The sequence below is a fragment of the Montipora foliosa genome, chromosome 4 (assembly GCF_036669935.1).
Source record: "Montipora foliosa isolate CH-2021 chromosome 4, ASM3666993v2, whole genome shotgun sequence".
In the NCBI taxonomy this organism is placed as follows: Eukaryota; Metazoa; Cnidaria; class Anthozoa; order Scleractinia; family Acroporidae; genus Montipora; species Montipora foliosa.
Window position 1 is genome coordinate 30,215,132 of NC_090872.1, and position 17,500 is coordinate 30,232,631.

Below are 17,500 nucleotides of genomic sequence, written 5' to 3' on the forward strand. Positions count from 1 at the left end.
GTGCCCCCAACTGGACCTCCATTCGAGACAGTGACGTCATCAAATTCTAAAATAAAAATCGCAAGGTCTTCTGAATTTTTTATTGAAAGGAGGCTGAAGATGGCCTAGAAATAAATCTTTTTCAAGTTTCCAGTTCCGTGACGTCTTTCGTTTCGAAAATACAGCGTTTAATTTTGAATTTCCGAATTGTCACCTTGCGTGGCACCAGGATACAAAGCTATTTAGTTGAAAAAAAAAATGTCTATCCCTATGAATCTCAGCAGTTTGAGCCTTTCAAGTACTACTTCAAAAACGAGTGCGAAGGTTTCATCTGGTTTCTAAACGCGAGAAACATTTGAAACCACGAGGTCGCAGGCCGAGTGGTTTTATTGCTTTCGAGCGTTTAGTAACCTGATAAAACCCGAGGCACGAGTTTTTTAAATTACTTCTCCAACAAAGAAAAATAGTTTAAATTATCATAACATAACATAAAGCCTTTATTTATACACGATAAGAGTTAAAGCTGCAAAGTTTGTGGGGTTGTCTATAATCTAATCTAAGACCTAGAAATATTAGTTAAAAATACATAGAAATACTAAAATACATTAATTATCGTGTGTCGTGTATACGTTACATATTAAATATTAAATATAAAATACATAACATTACATGTTAAATATTGAATATAAAATACTAATCTAGGGACAAAGCATTATCTAATACCTTAAATTCTAAAAATTTGTTGAGCTGTCGAAGAGAAAGTCTTCAAAATATTATTTGGTGATAAGTCGTTTTTTGATTTCCTTAAAAGTAAAATTGTCAATTTTATCATTACAGTTAACTAAATTCCAGGGCCCGGTTGTTCGAAAGCCGATTAACTTAATCCAGTACTAGCGTAAACTTTACTTTCATATTTTCAACTTTTTGGTGAAAGTTTCTTTTGCTTATTTTTGTTTTCCAAAATTGACTTCTTCGAATGTAAAGTTTTGCCGATTGTCAGCTTTGAACAACATTTGGCAATAGAGAAATAATTTCCTTGGTTAATTTTTAATCTGGGATTAGGGTTAATCGGCTTTCAAACAACCGGGCCCATAGGACTGAGCCACGAATCAAAGGCTAAAGAGTCCCTCAATAATCTGCCATTGTATCTCGGGATCGAAGCTACATTCTGCGGCCCACGTAACGAGTAAGAACTTTCTCTCTCTCTCTCTGAAGATGTTCTTAGAAAGGCAGTCTGGAAGAATGTTATTATATTTGCCTTATAAAATAGAGCGGTTTTCAAATGAGTGCCGTATAAGCAAAACCAAAGTAATTACTTTGGCCAATCAAAAAGGACGGAGACAATTCGTTAAACCAATCAAAACTCGAAGTAATTACACGTAGCCGACACAAAGCGAGGGAAAATGTGCACGCGCGAGCAACGATTTGTTTGGGTTTCACTTCTGATTGGTTGAAAAAATGGCGCGAGAACTTTGAACCAATCACTGAGTGAAGTAATCATAAACCAAAGCAATTCGCTGATAACTTTCGACACTCAATTGAAAACTGCTCTTGTTTTAAAATTTCCACTTTGTAATATAATCTGATTGTGATCCAATTTGCAAAGTTTAATACTTGACGAGATGCCATATCTTTAGGTAAATTATGGAAAAGCAACGAAGAAAAGCTACGCAATGTTACCACCAACTACGAATCTATCACTGATACATTTTTAAAGACAAGACAATCAAATATAAAATTCTCGTTGGTGGCAAAAAGCAGAAAAAACCGGTCGAAGCTCGAGGAAAATGGATCGCGGACTGTAGACTCAAAACCCATGGAACACAGTGTACCGATCATCTTTTCTGTGCACAAAGCTCTCAAAACTAATCGTCTCTCAATTTAAGCTACCACACAGTAGATAAGCGACCAATAGTTTTTTAACAAAAATAAACCTAAAAGATAATGAGCAGTGCACTTTCTGCCAAAATGATACGGAGACTCTTATTCACCTCTTTTGGACTTGTAACGTATCCACTCTTTTTTGGCAAGATTTTAAGCAATGGGCAGTTAATCGTGGAGAACTTTCAAATACTTTATTAATTTAACGGCATATCTAGTATTCTAGTATTAGGATTGAATTCAAACAAGAACAAGTGACTAGACTTCTTTTTTTTGATCGCCATATTTTTTTCTCTGGGTATGCAAAACACGCAATACTTCCCCGAAAATAGAAAATCTCTTCCTCTCACATTACGATATACCGAGAACCGACACTTAATTAACATCATATTGGCAAAATCATGCATATATTTTTACTTTTCAAGTTATCATCAAATGTATCTCGACTTTTATTCTATGTTATCATGTTATTATTGTGTGCACCGCTATTGTAAGTAGCTGTATTTTTTTTGTAAGTAGTGTAACTGTACTAGTACTGGAAGTAATGCAAGTAGCTGTATTGTATTGTAAATTAATATTAAAAATAAATAAATAAAAAACGATATATTCGCTATTCACAGTAGCAGATGTAACTTTTAGTCATTACGATGTGAAAACTAGCCGATTTCTCTTTACCTTGGCAAAGGTTTCGCCTACATACCATATATTTGTAAAACTACGTTGCATCTGTCCAGTGCAAGACATTTTGAACTGAAACTGTAAATGAGCTTTGATCGAAGACTTAAAAAGTGAAAAAAAAAAAAGACGAGGTCGCCACCATTGAGCGAGAATTTCAATTTAGAAAAAGAATGGTCCTTTCTGTTTTGTGGAGTTTAACAACTGTACCGTTGCATTTAACGTCAGCAGTAAATAATTTAGGTCAATCAATCAATTTCAATCAATCAATTTTAATTTAAACTCGCACAAACATTAATTTACAGTGTTGGAAAAAGAAAAATAGAATATACATATGAATATTTACAAATTAAATATTGAAGAAGATACATAGTACTAATGAAATATTACAATTGTGATTAAGAAGTAAAATGTTAGGGTTAAAGAAGAAAGGATAAATGGTAAACAAACAGTTTTAATACAAGGTTGATTGTGAAGAGTTTGGGACACCTAAATAGCTTATGAAACTAATCGAGTAGGTGTTTTGTAAAATGTGTGATTAAATAATGTTTATCGTCATGTGTTTTTCTTGCTTTATCAATATGCAGGTTAAGAAAATTTGCATCCGAGTTTGAAATTATTTCCAAACACGCCGTGCTTTCATTGGGTTTCTGAACCCATCCACCTGACCAGAATAAGATGCTCTGGTTGGGTAAGAGCTGCATGAATAATTAATGAGTTTGATAAGTACATTATAGGAGATGTGTTCGTACTCACGTATTTTACCTCATGAGCGAGAAATAAACTCTTTCATCGTAAAGTGAACGCCAGATGTTTTCGTTGATTACAAGACACTATATTGGTAGACCAAGAAAACCCTATTGCGATGATATCGTTGACGTCAGCTATTGTCATACATGTGTCAACCAGAGCCTCATTGGCTGTCGAAACAAAGGGTCTTTTGTTTTTGTGGTTGGACATTTGAATAACAAAAGCAATGTTTGTAAACAGATATCATCCCTATAAAGTTGCGTTAAACGCTTCGACAAATAACCCAGAAACGACAAACCGCACAGACCTGAGCATTGGACAGGTTGTTAAGAGATTTGTTTCCTACGACAAGTTCATGGCCTTTCACATTTTACGATTTCGAATTTATTTTCTTGTTGCGAAACAGTGCAAACAATACGAGAAGCGAAATGAAAAACAGAGTATCATACCGTGCATCTTAATTCCTCCATAGCCACAGTTCCTTGCGCCTTTGACCATAATCCCTTGCGTTTCGAAGAAAATGTGTTCTCCTCCCGATTGGAGAGCTGCTTCGTTCGTTCGCTTCAGGCTTAGTCACTGAGGCAGCAACAAATGGCGTTTCGTTTCCGGACTGGTATTTGTTTGGTGTTTGGGAACGAGTACGAAAACTGGATTTTGAGGAGGACAAACACGTATCATAGGATACCCAGTTTACGCTCAGAAAGCGTCTAGTTTTCTTATTTGTCGTGTGTAAAAGGAAAGGCCGAAGGAAACTTTATTTCATCCATATTGACTCGGCTTCCGGGACAGTAAATTTTCGATGGTTTTGAGCTTTTTACTATTGCTAGCCTGTGAACAGGCTCCAGGGTAATTATAACGAATGAAATGCGCAAAAAGATCGGCAAACGCGCGAGGTGAGCCGACTGCGAAGTTCTTTCTCTATCGTGAAGCTTTACAGGCTGCACAGTTTGCTGCAGCTGCTTAGACACTTAAAGTTCCTTTCCTTTTTTTCGCCATCAGCGGGCTTAGGCGTAAGTTTTAGTGCCCTTACGTATTTGGAAGTTCTCGTCCGCGGGAAAAACGTTGAATACGCTACGCAGTCTGTTGAATTCGACAGTCGTGAAAGCTGTTATTGGACGCCAAATTCGGTGAATGTTGTTACACTTCCAAATCAATTTTGCACTTGCCTTCTTTACTCCGTTTTAGATTTCCCAGCTTCAGAGATTTCCCGTTTTAGAGCTTCCCCGTTTTCAGTTGAGATACCCCGTTTTATAGATTGCAATACAATCGAATGAGAGATTCAGAAGTGTTCACTAAACACACTACTTTAACTCACGTGGTCAGATAACAAATTATGTAATGTTGAAGAAACGAGCAGCAGTGTTTGAAAAACACGAGACATAGCGGAGTGTTTTTACACCCAGTAAAACACGTGCTGCGAGTCTTTGAACGGCTTCAAAAGCATTCCATAAAAGCATGTCCCTCGGGAGTCCGAACAAATGTTCAAATTGTGAGCGGAAGATATTAGCATACAAGAAAAACAAGTGAACGTTATAAGCAGTATGGTAATTTTAAAAGCATGTTTTTTCCTTTGGTCCTTATTTGTTGTCGATGGTTGTAGGAGGTTGATTCAAAATGCTGCGTAAGAGAGAGTTCAGAGAATTGAAAACTGCCGATGAAGAAAATGCAGTGTTGGAAAAATCCGCTCCAAAATCAACTGCCGACATGTCACAAATTTTCGCACAGTGCCAAAATGCAAGCCTAAACAAACAAGCAGCGAACGAAGAAGCTGGGTTTGACGTGAACGGGACAAAATCCAAAGTCTAGATACGAACATTGTTAACACTGGGGCAGGGTCCGGCGTTGAATTCTTTGGTTGACAAAATTTGTTGAAGAAGTTTGGAAGGAGGATGGGTAAAAGTATCGTCCCAGAAGTTTGTAATGTCTGAAATGTCGATAAAAATGATTAGGACTATTTCATAAAGATCACTCGTGACCTTTAAAAAAGATCGTTTCATTTGAGAATAAGCGATAATGGCATTGTTTGCACATTCAAAATGATCATAGATTACCAGGTATAAAGGTTCACACACGTAACGTGTTATCAATATTTTGATAGGCTGTTAAAATGGATTACGTAACACCGAAACGTGACGTCTTAGTTATATAAGCACAAGATAGCAAAACTACAGAGATACTGCATTTTTTATTTTCCTCGTTTTAGGTATTTCTCATTGTTGAGATTCCTCGTACCCCGTTCATCGTTCCTAATTTTCTGTTCTTATTTTTTTAAGTCGATGCCGATACTCAACTCCGTTTTATTCCTAGGATTTTGACTGGTTGGTTCCTTTAAAGAATCGGATTGGACTCAGCTGAGAAAAAATTAAAGAAAAATCCATCTGCTGGCAATATTGAATTTAGGCAGCTATATAATTAGGTTCTAAACGCACATGTCCTAAGATATGACGTGTTGTGGATAACTAAGCGATTGCCCTGCCACAGACAAGAAATATGCAAAAAATGTGACTTTGCAGAAGCACTTTAACAGTGTCAACTTGCTGACTTGAAAGGTAATAGAAAGAAGATATTAAATATTTTTTCCATATATTCAAACTGCAGAGCACGTGAACATGATCACTTTCACTGAGACCTACCAAGATAGGGTGGGTCCCATGCCCCATCATAGTTTTACAAAATCTATTTTTAGTTTCGCAAAGCAGGAGCTCCTCGATGAGCTCCTGCGCAAAGCTATTTTCAGTTCTCGCTCCCAAGCCGCGCATATTTAAAGTTTCATTACGTCATTACAACTGGCCAATCAGGTGCCTCTCTAAAAATTGCTGCGTAGCTGAACCATGCGCTAAAATAAGATTTTAGAAAACTATCATTGGAAGAGGCAAATGTATGGGGAATCCACCCACTTTCTTACTTCATCCTCTCTTCCAGGTTGAACCTAAAAAATATTTTATAATTTTTTTTTTTAAATTTATTTAGCTTCTCCTAACTGGAATACAATATATATATATTGGGAGACCACTACAGCATAGCCAATTACAGTGGATCCCTCGTTAATTATTTATATAAAAAATACTTAATAACTAAAGCTACTAATATGTAAGCATGAAACTTGAGAGGAAACAAAGCGGAAGTCCAAATTGCTAGAAGCAGCACGTTAGCGGGCATAGGAGAGACCTCGCTGTGTTACACCTAGGACAGATTGTTCTCCAGGTTCTAATGTCGTCAAAGTCGTACAAGTTCAGAGCCTTTTTATAATATTGAAGTAATAAACTTTTAAATGAAGCTAGAGAGATGTGACTTGTGCGTAGCTCAGCGGGAAGAACATTCCATGCGCGGCACGCGCGTATGAAAAATGAACGTTGATAGGTAACAGTTCTACTTCGGTTAGGAATATAAGTAATAGCACTGCTGCTCGATGTCCTAGTAGATCTCGCAAATTGTCTAGTTACAGGTAAAGCTTCACTGTCTATGAAACTAAGTTATTAACAGCTTTGTAGAAAAAAGCCATGTCCAAATATTCATGCCAGTATGAGATGGGTAACAGATTTGTTAGTTGGAGGCGGGTCTTATAGGTTACATCACAACGGAAAGGGAGCTTCAAAATTAGTTTTGTTGCACGGCACTGCACGTTTTCAACTCGTCTAAGTAGGCCAATGGACTGTGGTGACCATACTTGGGTTGCGTAGCCGAGATGGCACCGGACGATAGAAAGATAGAGTGTACGACGCGTTTGGGTGCTTTGGATGTGCCTAGAAACTCGGCGCACAAACCCAAGGAGTTTGTTGGCTGTCGCACAGTGTTCAGTTACTTGTTTGTCCGAGGTGAGATTGCTTGACACCCACACACCGAGGTCTTTCTCTGTATCGCAAGATTCCAAAGGCGTTTCCTTGGTAGTATAGGTAGGCTGTACAGGTGATTTTTTGCGGGTGATGCACTGGTATTTGCACTTGGACTGATTAAATTTGAGCCCGGATGATTCAGACCAACTGACAAGATCGTTAAGGTCAGATTGCAAGGCGTTACAGTCTGTGATGGAATCAATGCTCTTGAAAATCTTTGTATCATCGGCGTAACAGGCAACTCTCGATGTTTTAACAGCGTTTGGTAGATCGTCCACAAACAGCAGAAACAATATCAGTCCTAATAGGGACCCTTGCGGTACCCCGGATGTAACCGGCAATTCTCGGGAAGTAGCTCCGAGAACTGTAACCGGTTGCTTGCGCCCCTGTAAATATGAACGAAACCAGTCGTGAAGTTTGCCAGTAATGCCGCATTGGTGCAACCTTTCAAGTAGCTCGGTATGATCCACTTTGTCGAATGCTTTACTCATGTCAAGATATATAATGTCTATTTGTTTACCGGCGTCGAGTTGACCGCCGATGCAATGCAAGACACTGGTGAGCTGAGTCACACAAGATCTCAGGCCTCCGTTTAAACCAGCGTTGCTGAATTGGATTGCCTGTATAAACATCGCAAATAAATAAATAAATAAATAAAATAAATCTACCGGCTAAAAAGCCATGTTGTTCGCGGCTGATGAAGTGGGATGTATAATTCCGTAAACCCGCCAGAACACAGCGCTCGAGAACTTTGGAGATGACAGGGAGAAGAGAGATAGGGCGATAATTCTCCACAAAGTCTCTTTTTCCTTTCTTGAAAATCGGTACTATATTCGCGAGTTTCCAGTCTTCTGGAAAGATGCCGAGCCGCAAAGATTTGTTGAATAACATGGTCAGGGACGGTGCGATCTGGTCAGCGGTTTTCTTCAGCAGGCGCACTGGAATTCCATCGGATCCAGTTGCTTTGTTTATATCAAGCTGTTTGAGAGTTGCCAAAACCATTTCCACCGGGATCTCTAGCTCATTTAGTGTGGGGTGTGAGGGTGTGGAAGGTACTGATAGAGAGTGGACCTCTGAGGGGGCAGTGAAGACCGACACAAAGTAAGAGTTGAACAACTCGGCGATCTGTTGAGGCGTTGATGCTTGAGAACTCTGCTGAGTGTCATCGCCAGAGTTCATCGTTTCAGGGAAGCTCCCCATTCTATTCTTGAGCTTGAAAAAGGACCAAAAGCGTTTAGGCTGCTGCGCGAGATCTGAATCGAGGGAGCTGAAGTAAGTCTCACGGTTCTCACGTATAAGACACTTGGCCATTGCTCGTAATTCGCGATACTTCTGTTGTTGATGGTCAGTAGGAGATTTTTTGAACTTTGAGCGAGCAGCCTCCTTTTTCCGCAGAGCGTGGATGATTTCACTCGTGATCCAAGGCGGGGTGATTTTTCCTTTAATCTTTTTGGTTGGAATAAAATCCGAGACTGCGCTCATAAATGCGTCCTTCCAAAAAGTCCAGTCAGAGTTGATGTCGTCGCTGTCTTGAATAAGATTGCATAAATTCAGGGCTTCTAGAGCTCCTCTGAGACCGTCAAAGTCTCCATTACGATAGTCGTACACTGTTCTTTTTACTCTATGGGTAGCTTTAGTAAAGGCGTGAAATTCAAAGGATACCGTACTATGGTCCGTGAACACGTCCGATTCTTTTGGACCCTCGCGTACGCGAACACGGTCCGGCACATTCGTAATTACAAGATCTAGCACTCTGTCACGGCGGGTGGGAATAAAGTTTAATTGTGTTAAAAAATGGTCATTAAGAATTTCTAAGAACGCCACCTCTTTTGTGCCTCTGGTGTTTCTAGCGAGTCCCAAGAGATCTTGGACAGGTTCAGGTCGCCACCTATTACCATATTCTCATAGGTTTCAGAAGCATGGTCAAGAAAAATATTAAATTTTTCCAACCAGCAGCCTGTATCATCTTCGGGATCTGGCCAATAAATCGAGCAAAACAAAACTTTCTTATTGCAAAAAGTAGTCATCTCAGCGCACACAAGCTCTAAGTCCTCCAAGTTTTCTGAGTCCGGCACACATTCCCACAATTCTTATACAGTAAAACCCCGTGAGTAACAACATATTTTTAAAGAAGAAATTAGCATAAAATTTGTCAGTCAGATCCCCTCTAAACAAGAACCTGTTGACCCTAAAATTTCATTTGACTGCAACAACCAGAATTCAGTTGTTTTTCTTTTCTTATTTAAATTCACAACGTGATTTTTTTTCTTCAGAAAATAAGAACCTAGATAGACTAAATTTTCGTAAAGTACCATTTATGTAAGAACGTGTTTAGGCTAAATTTTAAAATGGAAGGTTCTTACTCGCGGGGTTTTATTGTATTATTTTTATCACACATTCGCTATTTTCACAAATCCCATAATAAAGTTCATTTATTTGCATTAAAACCATGTTAACGTATTGCATTATGGGAATGGGAAAGGAACGAATTTACTTGTTTAGTAGAAATCGACTCACTACTACTATAACGAATCCCGTAATCTGATTGGCTTGCTACTCGCTATCTATTTAAATGAAGCCTCCACTGTTGCTACAGAATAAGTTTAAACCGAAGGAAATAATGTTTCCAAACAAATTTGTTCGATAATGATTTGTTTAAAAGAAATTGTTTATGTCAGAAAAACTTAATTTTAAAATCGCATATTTTCATTTTGAAATTTTCGTGGGCGCCGCTATCTTGAATATTTGTGACGCGTTATGGTTGTCCTAATTAGGGAGCTTACGATCTAAGACGACTTCGTCGACGAAAACGCCACAAAAAAATGATATCATTGGTTAAAAGAGCATAAATAATCGTGCTGCACGTGCAGCACGGATCTTAGCTCATATTTTTGCGGTTCTCTGCGTGACGACGACGTGAAATCACTAAATTTTAGGTTTTGACGACAACGTGAGCATGCAACAGAGAATCTTTCATTCTCTATTCTCAGTCTGCAACCGCTCTTACCAATTTATTTTTAGGATACTTCGCCCTTATTTTACCAAGTGAAGGTGATGGAATAATCGCGAAAGACTTTTACTAGAGCGAAGTTCTATTTTGATATGACGTTTTCGTCGACGTCCCCGTCGTAGATCTTAAGGTCCCATTTGTTCTGACACAAAACTTTTGTCCAATAACAATAGGGACCTTAAGCAAGGACGACGACGACGGCTACGAGAACGTTGTCTAAAAATATTATTTCCTGTTACTGTAATAATTTTGCGATTGCTCCAAGTCGCTTGGCAAGGAGAATATGAATCCACATTGCAAGAATAAACTTGTTGGAGAGAACGGTGTGGATATAGCGAGAAAATTGAAAATTGATTGTCAGGTGCTCTGGTCCTCCACATGACCTCAAATTTGATCATTTCACGTCGTTGTCAAGACGAGAACGGCAAAGAAATGTATCAAAATGTAAAACGCACGTGCAGAGCGTGCAGAACTATTATTTTTGCTAATGAAACCTATTGTTTTGTTGCGTTCTCGTAACGGTCGTGCAGTGGTCGTCCTTGCTTTAGCTCCTTAATAGGTCAACCATAACAAGTGACAATTATCAAGATAGCGGAGCCCGCGAAATTTGAAAACAAAAATAGACGATTCTAAAAGTTATTTATTTCGGATACAGACGCTTTCTTTGAAAAAAAAAATTAGACTGATTTCAAAGCAAGCCGATGAGTAAGTGCGAGTTTTCAAGCTAACCTGTTTAAAATGGGTGTTAGACTTAAATACTCGTAGATCAATGCTATTCGGAATGGGTGCTTTGAATTAAACACTGTTGATCAGCGCCATAAGAAATACTTGAATATGGTGCATGGGATTATTACGTTGGTGACCTTCTAATCTATGTAAATCGTGTAATTGTCACGAGGTGTCCAATGTCCTTCTTGGCTATAACCATAAATATTCTTGCTCTTTGGCCATTTCAACTTAATCAAAAACAATATTCCAGAGCACCTGTCGAATCAAGTCTTTTTTCCCTTATAAAGATCGTTTGTGCAAATCACAAAAATCCAAAGTTGTTTATAAGGCATCGTGTTGGGACTGCAATGAGTTTTACATTGGTAAAACGAAACGTCGCTCACGTGACCGTAAAAAAAGATTATTTCAAAGCATTCAAAGAGATCAGTCAAACTTCCACGATTGCAGATCACGCAGTAAAAACAGGTCATAACATAAAATGGGACCATTTTCAAGTTTTAGCAAATGGTAGCTCTGATTTGCATTGTAAAATAAAGGAAACTTTATTAATGACTTTAAGCCAGCGTTAAACGAAAACGTTGGCAGTGAAAAACTGTGGCTTTATCAAACGGTCAGTTTTCACTGCTATCTATTTATTCTCTCTAGTTACCAGTCTTCTTAATTTTATATATATCACATTTGAATTTGTTCAACCGTCACTTCTGAAGATGTATGTTGTAGCATACGAAACGTCAAGTCAAAAGTAAAATGCGCGAATGGAATTATTGTTTTATTAAATTTTCATTTGATTCTGAACGTTTCGACACTTGAAAATTAAAGCCCATCAGTTTCCAGCTTGGCAACACTTGACGCAATCAGTTTCCATATAAGGTCGTAAAAAGGGTAATACGGTAGATGAGCTGATATCCGAGACTGAATGAACCAATCAGAAAGCTAGAAACACAATATTCCCCGAGGTCGAAAATTTAGTAATGAGTGATAAATAGTGAGTATTTCTGCAAAGGAGGTTAACAAGCTCACTAACGATTCTATTCCAGAAAAGAGAAAAGTATTGTGGCCGGTATGGACACAAAACACCTATAAACTTAATAAGTTGCAAACTTGCTCAAGCAAACTTGATAAAATGAACGCAAAGTTAATTAATGGCACCCGAACTTAATGAGAGGTGTACAAACTTTAAAACTTGCATGCAAATCATTAACGACGAACACGGATCCACGGACATGAAACAAATAATAAAATTGTTTCTCTTCTTAACAATGTTAACAAGTTACAAACTTGTAAAAGTGTATCTCTTGCAGATTTTAAGGGTGTAAACATTTTTAAAAGCTTTTAATTTGTTCATATTGTTAAGTGAGAAACAATTTTGTCACATTTGTTTCAATTTTATTAAGTATCAGCCATGTTATTAGTCAACGAGGAGCTTATTGTGTTTGACAGCATTCCGCTAAGTTTGCTAGCTCTGCCTTTTTACAAAATTTGAATGCATGTTATTAAGTTTTCACATGTTTCGATGTCTTAAGCCCTGGCCAAACTATCGAACAAAGTTGGATTTAACGCTCCAACTTTGCTCGATCCAACATTGTTCGACCATTTGGCCGCCCATGCTGGAAGATGTTCGTCCAACATTTTTTGTTCCATCAAATGTTGTATAGAGTTTGCTTTTGATCAAACATTACAATTAACCAACAATTCTGTTCGACGCAGCAATGTTGCAGTGTTTTGCCGCTCTTCCAACAAAGTTGTGTCCTGAATGAAGTCACGTTCGCGCTGCTGGCTAATCACAAATTGCCATCTTATTTTCAAGCGTAGGCTTCTAACATCATTTGCAACAGAGATGGCGGACAGGGACCAAGGTGATGTCGTGGTTGTTGATGAACAGCCAGAAGCCTTGATCAGCGAGTAGGAAGCAAGGCCATGTCTGTGGGACACTTTCAGGCTCCTTAATCATTACCGCTGTTTGGAAATGTCTGGTTCAATAGCGTTTAAAATTCCTTCAAATTGATCCGAGCTCATAATCATCATCTTCTAAGCTCGGATGTATCTTGCAAGGAACATACTCTTTTCTTCACGTTCTCTTAACCATTTTTTGGTTTTTCCTTGTTTGAATACATCCTTTCCGCCCTCAAACAATTCCAGTAGCATAACGCTACGCCATATTTTCAAATTTTGGGTCAAATTGAACTTGAATTCGTCAAGCAATGTTGGATAGTGTTTTGCCACTACCTCAACATTAACATCCAACAATGTTGCATGTGGAGTCCAACTGTGTTCGATAGTTTGGCCGGGGCTTTGCAGGTAAATACTATAAATATGTCCATGCCGGCCACGGAAGGCACGCGCGCGTTTTTCACTTTCAGCGAGCAAATCATAATATCTATTGACTCATAGAAAACTTGGACTCCTGGTCGAATTGTTAATTATCCGGGATACAATACAAACTTACAAGTAACCATCTCGCAGATAATTTCAGTGATAGCTCAGAAAGCACTCTTGGCCATCCCTCAAATGGGAGATTTCGCTCTTTATTTAACTTACACGACGTACAATCTACTTTAAACTTCAAATTTACTGCAAAGTTCCCTGTTATCGGAGGTCTATTTTCTTTTGCGTTTGTCAGCCTAGCGAACGCAAAAGAAAAGAGACCTCTGCTAGCAGGGAAACTGCAAAGAAACAAACAGTTTAAACCCCATACAGAGAAGATTCACAGTAGGCGAGGCAGAGAGTCGAACCTGGGGCCCGTTTCTCGAAAGTCCCGAAAGTTTACGGGCCATTTTTGGGTGTCACAATTCCCTTTGTAGCTCAAGAAGGGAGAGGATTTAATTTGTCAAACTTCACAGACATGTTTCTTTTAGTTAGCTTGAAAACATGTTTAAAGATCACCTTTCCAAAACAAGCAGTTGGCAGTTTTACAAGTGGCTTTTCGGGACTTTCGAGAAACGGGCCCCACCCGTGGATCGATAGGTTTTCAGTATAGTTGGCGATATTCACCAGACGATCGAGACAAGCTCCTGAGAAATCGAATTTTTTTGCAGTGTTCGCATAGTGGTACTGCAGCAAAACAACTGAAAGCTAATCGTTTTCAAAGTGGTTTTTAGACCTAAATACTGTAGATCAGCGCGGCTCAGCTCAGAAACGCTATTTCTTGTTGAACTAAAGCTCTAATTCTGCCCGTTTTCATTCTTTTTACAGAGGTAAGTTTGTCATTTTGAGATGGGATATTGGGTCGTGTAATTGTTACGGAATGTCCAACCTCCTTTTGAGGGATAGTTAGTCAGGCCTGACCCGATTGTACTCGTAAAATGCTGGAAAGTTGCTAAAAAATTACCAAAATGCGAAACGTTGACAAGTGACAGGTTAACGCTAATCCTAGATTAGAAATTAACCAAGGAGTTTATTTCTCTTCTCCCAAATGCTGTTCAACGCTGATTTACGGGAAAACTTTACATTCGAAAAAGTGAATCTTGAAAAAGAAAGATAAGCAAAAGAAACTTTCACCAAAAAGTTGAAAACGTGAAACAAAAGTTTACGCTAATCTTGGATTAAGTTAATCGGCTTTCGAACAACCAGGATTATTTCAAGCTTCTTTCGCAAGGGCACAAGTTGCTTCACTAAAGCCGTGTTCACATTAGGCCTCGGTTATGATCGAATTATAATCGAATTACAGCGCTTGATTATGATTGGATTATAATAATTTCAAACAACCTCAAGGGGGTTGTTGGAAGTAATTAAAGTGTGTAATTGAACAGAATGGTGAACACGTGGTGGTATATGAGCACACGAAACTTCTAATCGCTATTTATTCTATCTATTCTAATAATCGCTAATCTATTCTAATAATTATTCTAATAATTATTATAATTATTCTAATAATTATTATAATAATTATCGCTAATCTATTCTATTCTATTATAATAATTATTAGAACAATAATTATTCTAATAATAATCGTTAATCTATTCTATCGGAAGCTATCCTTGGTTCTCTTCTCGCCTCAAGCATGGTGGTGATAATCGTAGCAGCCACGCGGTACGGCGCCATTTTGTCTCACACTGCGAGGTCACCCTGCCTATTGTATGTGAACAGAATCATAATTTAAAAAAATTGAATGGAGTATGATAGCCTGAATCCTACTTCAGTTGATCATAATGAACGTTGAGTGTGAACCCGGCTTACAATGTAAGACATAACTAGAAACAAATTTCAATGTAGTTTCGAAAGAAACTGTGGTGCTGCGTCGGTGGGAGATTGAAACAGGAAAATTTGTTTCTATCAAACGTGTTGATAAAGATCGAATTACCTCCGTGAACGATTTGGAAAGCTGATGTTTCGAGCGTCAGCCCTTCGTCAGAGCGAATGGAGGGATTGTGTCGTAAGCCGTTGTCGCATGCGACAAAAATCGTACCGTGTAAATCGGCCCTTACGTCGTCTCTCGCCATGTTTCGTTTCGCCAACTCCTCGATCAGTATGTACCGCGCGTACCAAAACTTGAGGTTATGGGGAAGTCACTGATGAACAACCAACAAAAAATTTCAATTTTCTCTTAAAACATCCACACCGCTCAAACTAACTTTATTCTTTTATCCTTTTTGCGGTTATCGCTAGTAGCTAATCCATGAATTTACAGTAGTAAGTTCATCGTATTTCAGTTCGAATCTGGGAAAGTTGGTGCACCCCTTCCAAGCCGAGCGACTCAGAATAATTAAATCGCGAAACGCATACACAGCGGTGATCTAACCCGAAGGTCGTCGGTTCAATTCCCACCCTGGTCTAGATGGCGCAGTGGTGAGAGCACTCGCCTGCCACCAATGTGGCCCGGGTTCGATTCCCAGATCAGGCGTCATATGTGGGTTGAGTTTGTTGGTTCTCCACTCTGCACCGAGAGGTTTTCTCCGGGTACTCCGGTTTCCCCTCTCCTGAAAAACCAAAATTTGACTTGATTTGTGTTAATTATTAATTTCAATTTACAGTGTCCCCAATTAGTGCTTCTGCGCTAGAAAGACTAGACACTTAAATAAAGTTCCTTTCCTTTCCTTTCCTTGTATGGGCCCATCATTTCCATTAGTTGGGCTAACGCTCATATGGCTCATATGGAGTAGAAACCAAGCACTTCACATTACACTCAAATCAGTTAAGTCTGTAGTGTTCAAATATAAGTGCTCCACGGCTAACGTTTGCAAAAACGTAATCCTTCCTTGTAGAGTTATATTTTCAGGATGACTTTATGGCAGCCTTTGCCGTTATCCTTGCTAAAGGTCCCTCGTATGACATCGTTAGTCGTTTAAGTGTCTGCCGCCCGTCATGAGTCAGGTTACAGGTCGATAAGGTGGCTGATTGTACACGGTAGAAGCTGTTCTTCTCCTCCAAATCTGATCGTCCCCGTGGTCTCCGTGCGTCTTGATCAGTAAATTAGTCTTTCATTTATTTCGTAATATTTAACAATTATTCTACGAGGCCGCGCTAGATGTGTTGTTTTCGCCGTTTTTCGTCACCATTATTCAGCCTGTTTTTTCGTGCTCGTCTTTGTTCTTTCCTCAGCTGCTACTAGTCTTCTCTTTGTTTGTCAATATTTCACCGGTTTTCTCGGGTTCTCTCTCTTACTTGTCGCCTGCTTACTGATTTTTTTTTCTCTTTCTCTTCTTTCCTCGTTGCACGACATATTAAAAAAATACTTAGCTAGTTTTTTGGTTGTCTTAAAAATTTTAGCTTGTTTTACTGAAACGCAGTGTCAAAGGCAGTGCACACGTCATGAAACTTCCCACCAAAAAAACGCGGGTTCCAGCAGTGCGACATTTCGCCTTATCCTGTGTGGTGTCCTGGAGTCTAGTTGGTCATGTGACATTGTTATGTTAAGTCAACGCCATGTGCTTGGTTTTGAGTTAATGTTTTGACAAGGCTTTTGGACGTTAATATACCACATTTTGGCGAAGAGAGAATCTACCGCGGGTGCACAAGCACGAATGAGCAAAATTGAATTTTAAAATGCCCACGTTTGGTAAACTAGACGAGTACAACGGATCTGAAGATTGGCGCTTTTACATCGAGCGGGTCAATCATTTCTTTCAAGCCAACGAGATCGTTCACTGATCCTGACAAAAAAAGATCCGTTTTCCTGGTTAGTATGGGAGCCAAAACCTACAAATTAATACGAAGTTTGGCCGCCCCAAATAGCAAAAACTATGAGGAAATAGCGAAACTTGTACAAGATCATTTTATGCGAGGCCATCCGCTATTGTGTAACTTCTGCACCCTACCAGTCAGCGTCAAGCGACCTCGTAGAGCGAGCCCTACATACAAGCTTTCAAACTAGGGATGAGGAAGCAAGATGATGGTACTGTCGAGACCAAGTTAGCTTATTTTCTGTTGCGCGAACGTATTACCCGTCACGGCACCACTGGTGAATCACCTTCCCAGCTACGATGCAGGCGAAGTCTGAGGTCCCATCTGGACCTACTACGACCAGATGTAGGGGCAAAGGTCCATGCAGCACAGGCAAGGCAAAAGAAACAACATGATCAACACAGCCAGAAGCGCCAAGTAGAAGTTGGGAATGCTGTAAATGAGCGTAACTACTCTGGTGATCCTAAGTGGATCTCAGGGACCGTGATCCAAGATACTGGCCCGTTGTCTACAACAGTGGAGC

General features: G+C 39.2%; 2 protein-coding genes and 1 long non-coding RNA gene across 4 annotated transcripts in view; 2 read left to right on the top strand and 1 right to left on the bottom strand.

The window, feature by feature from the left end:
* LOC138000579 (uncharacterized) overlaps window positions 1–4,580 on the bottom strand; it is a 49,541-nt gene extending 44,961 nt beyond the window's left edge. The window contains exon 1 of one of the 2 annotated variants that reach the window (XM_068847101.1): window positions 4,452–4,580. The gene's annotated coding sequence lies outside the window, so the exon portion shown is untranslated. The remainder of the gene's footprint in view (window positions 1–4,451) is intronic. The other variant, XM_068847095.1, reaches the window with a different exon arrangement.
* A 116-nt stretch (window positions 4,581–4,696) lies between these two features.
* LOC138000585 (uncharacterized) lies at window positions 4,697–6,240 on the top strand. The gene is made up of 2 exons (XR_011123163.1): window positions 4,697–4,829; window positions 5,593–6,240. It is a non-coding gene; the product is annotated as an uncharacterized lncRNA (long non-coding RNA).
* A 10,929-nt stretch (window positions 6,241–17,169) lies between these two features.
* Window positions 17,170–17,500, top strand: part of LOC138001192 (uncharacterized) — a 504-nt gene continuing 173 nt past the window's right edge. The window contains exon 1 of the mRNA XM_068847845.1: window positions 17,170–17,500. This exon is cut by the window's right edge and continues 173 nt beyond it. Within this exon, the coding sequence (XP_068703946.1) occupies window positions 17,170–17,500 (331 nt within the window).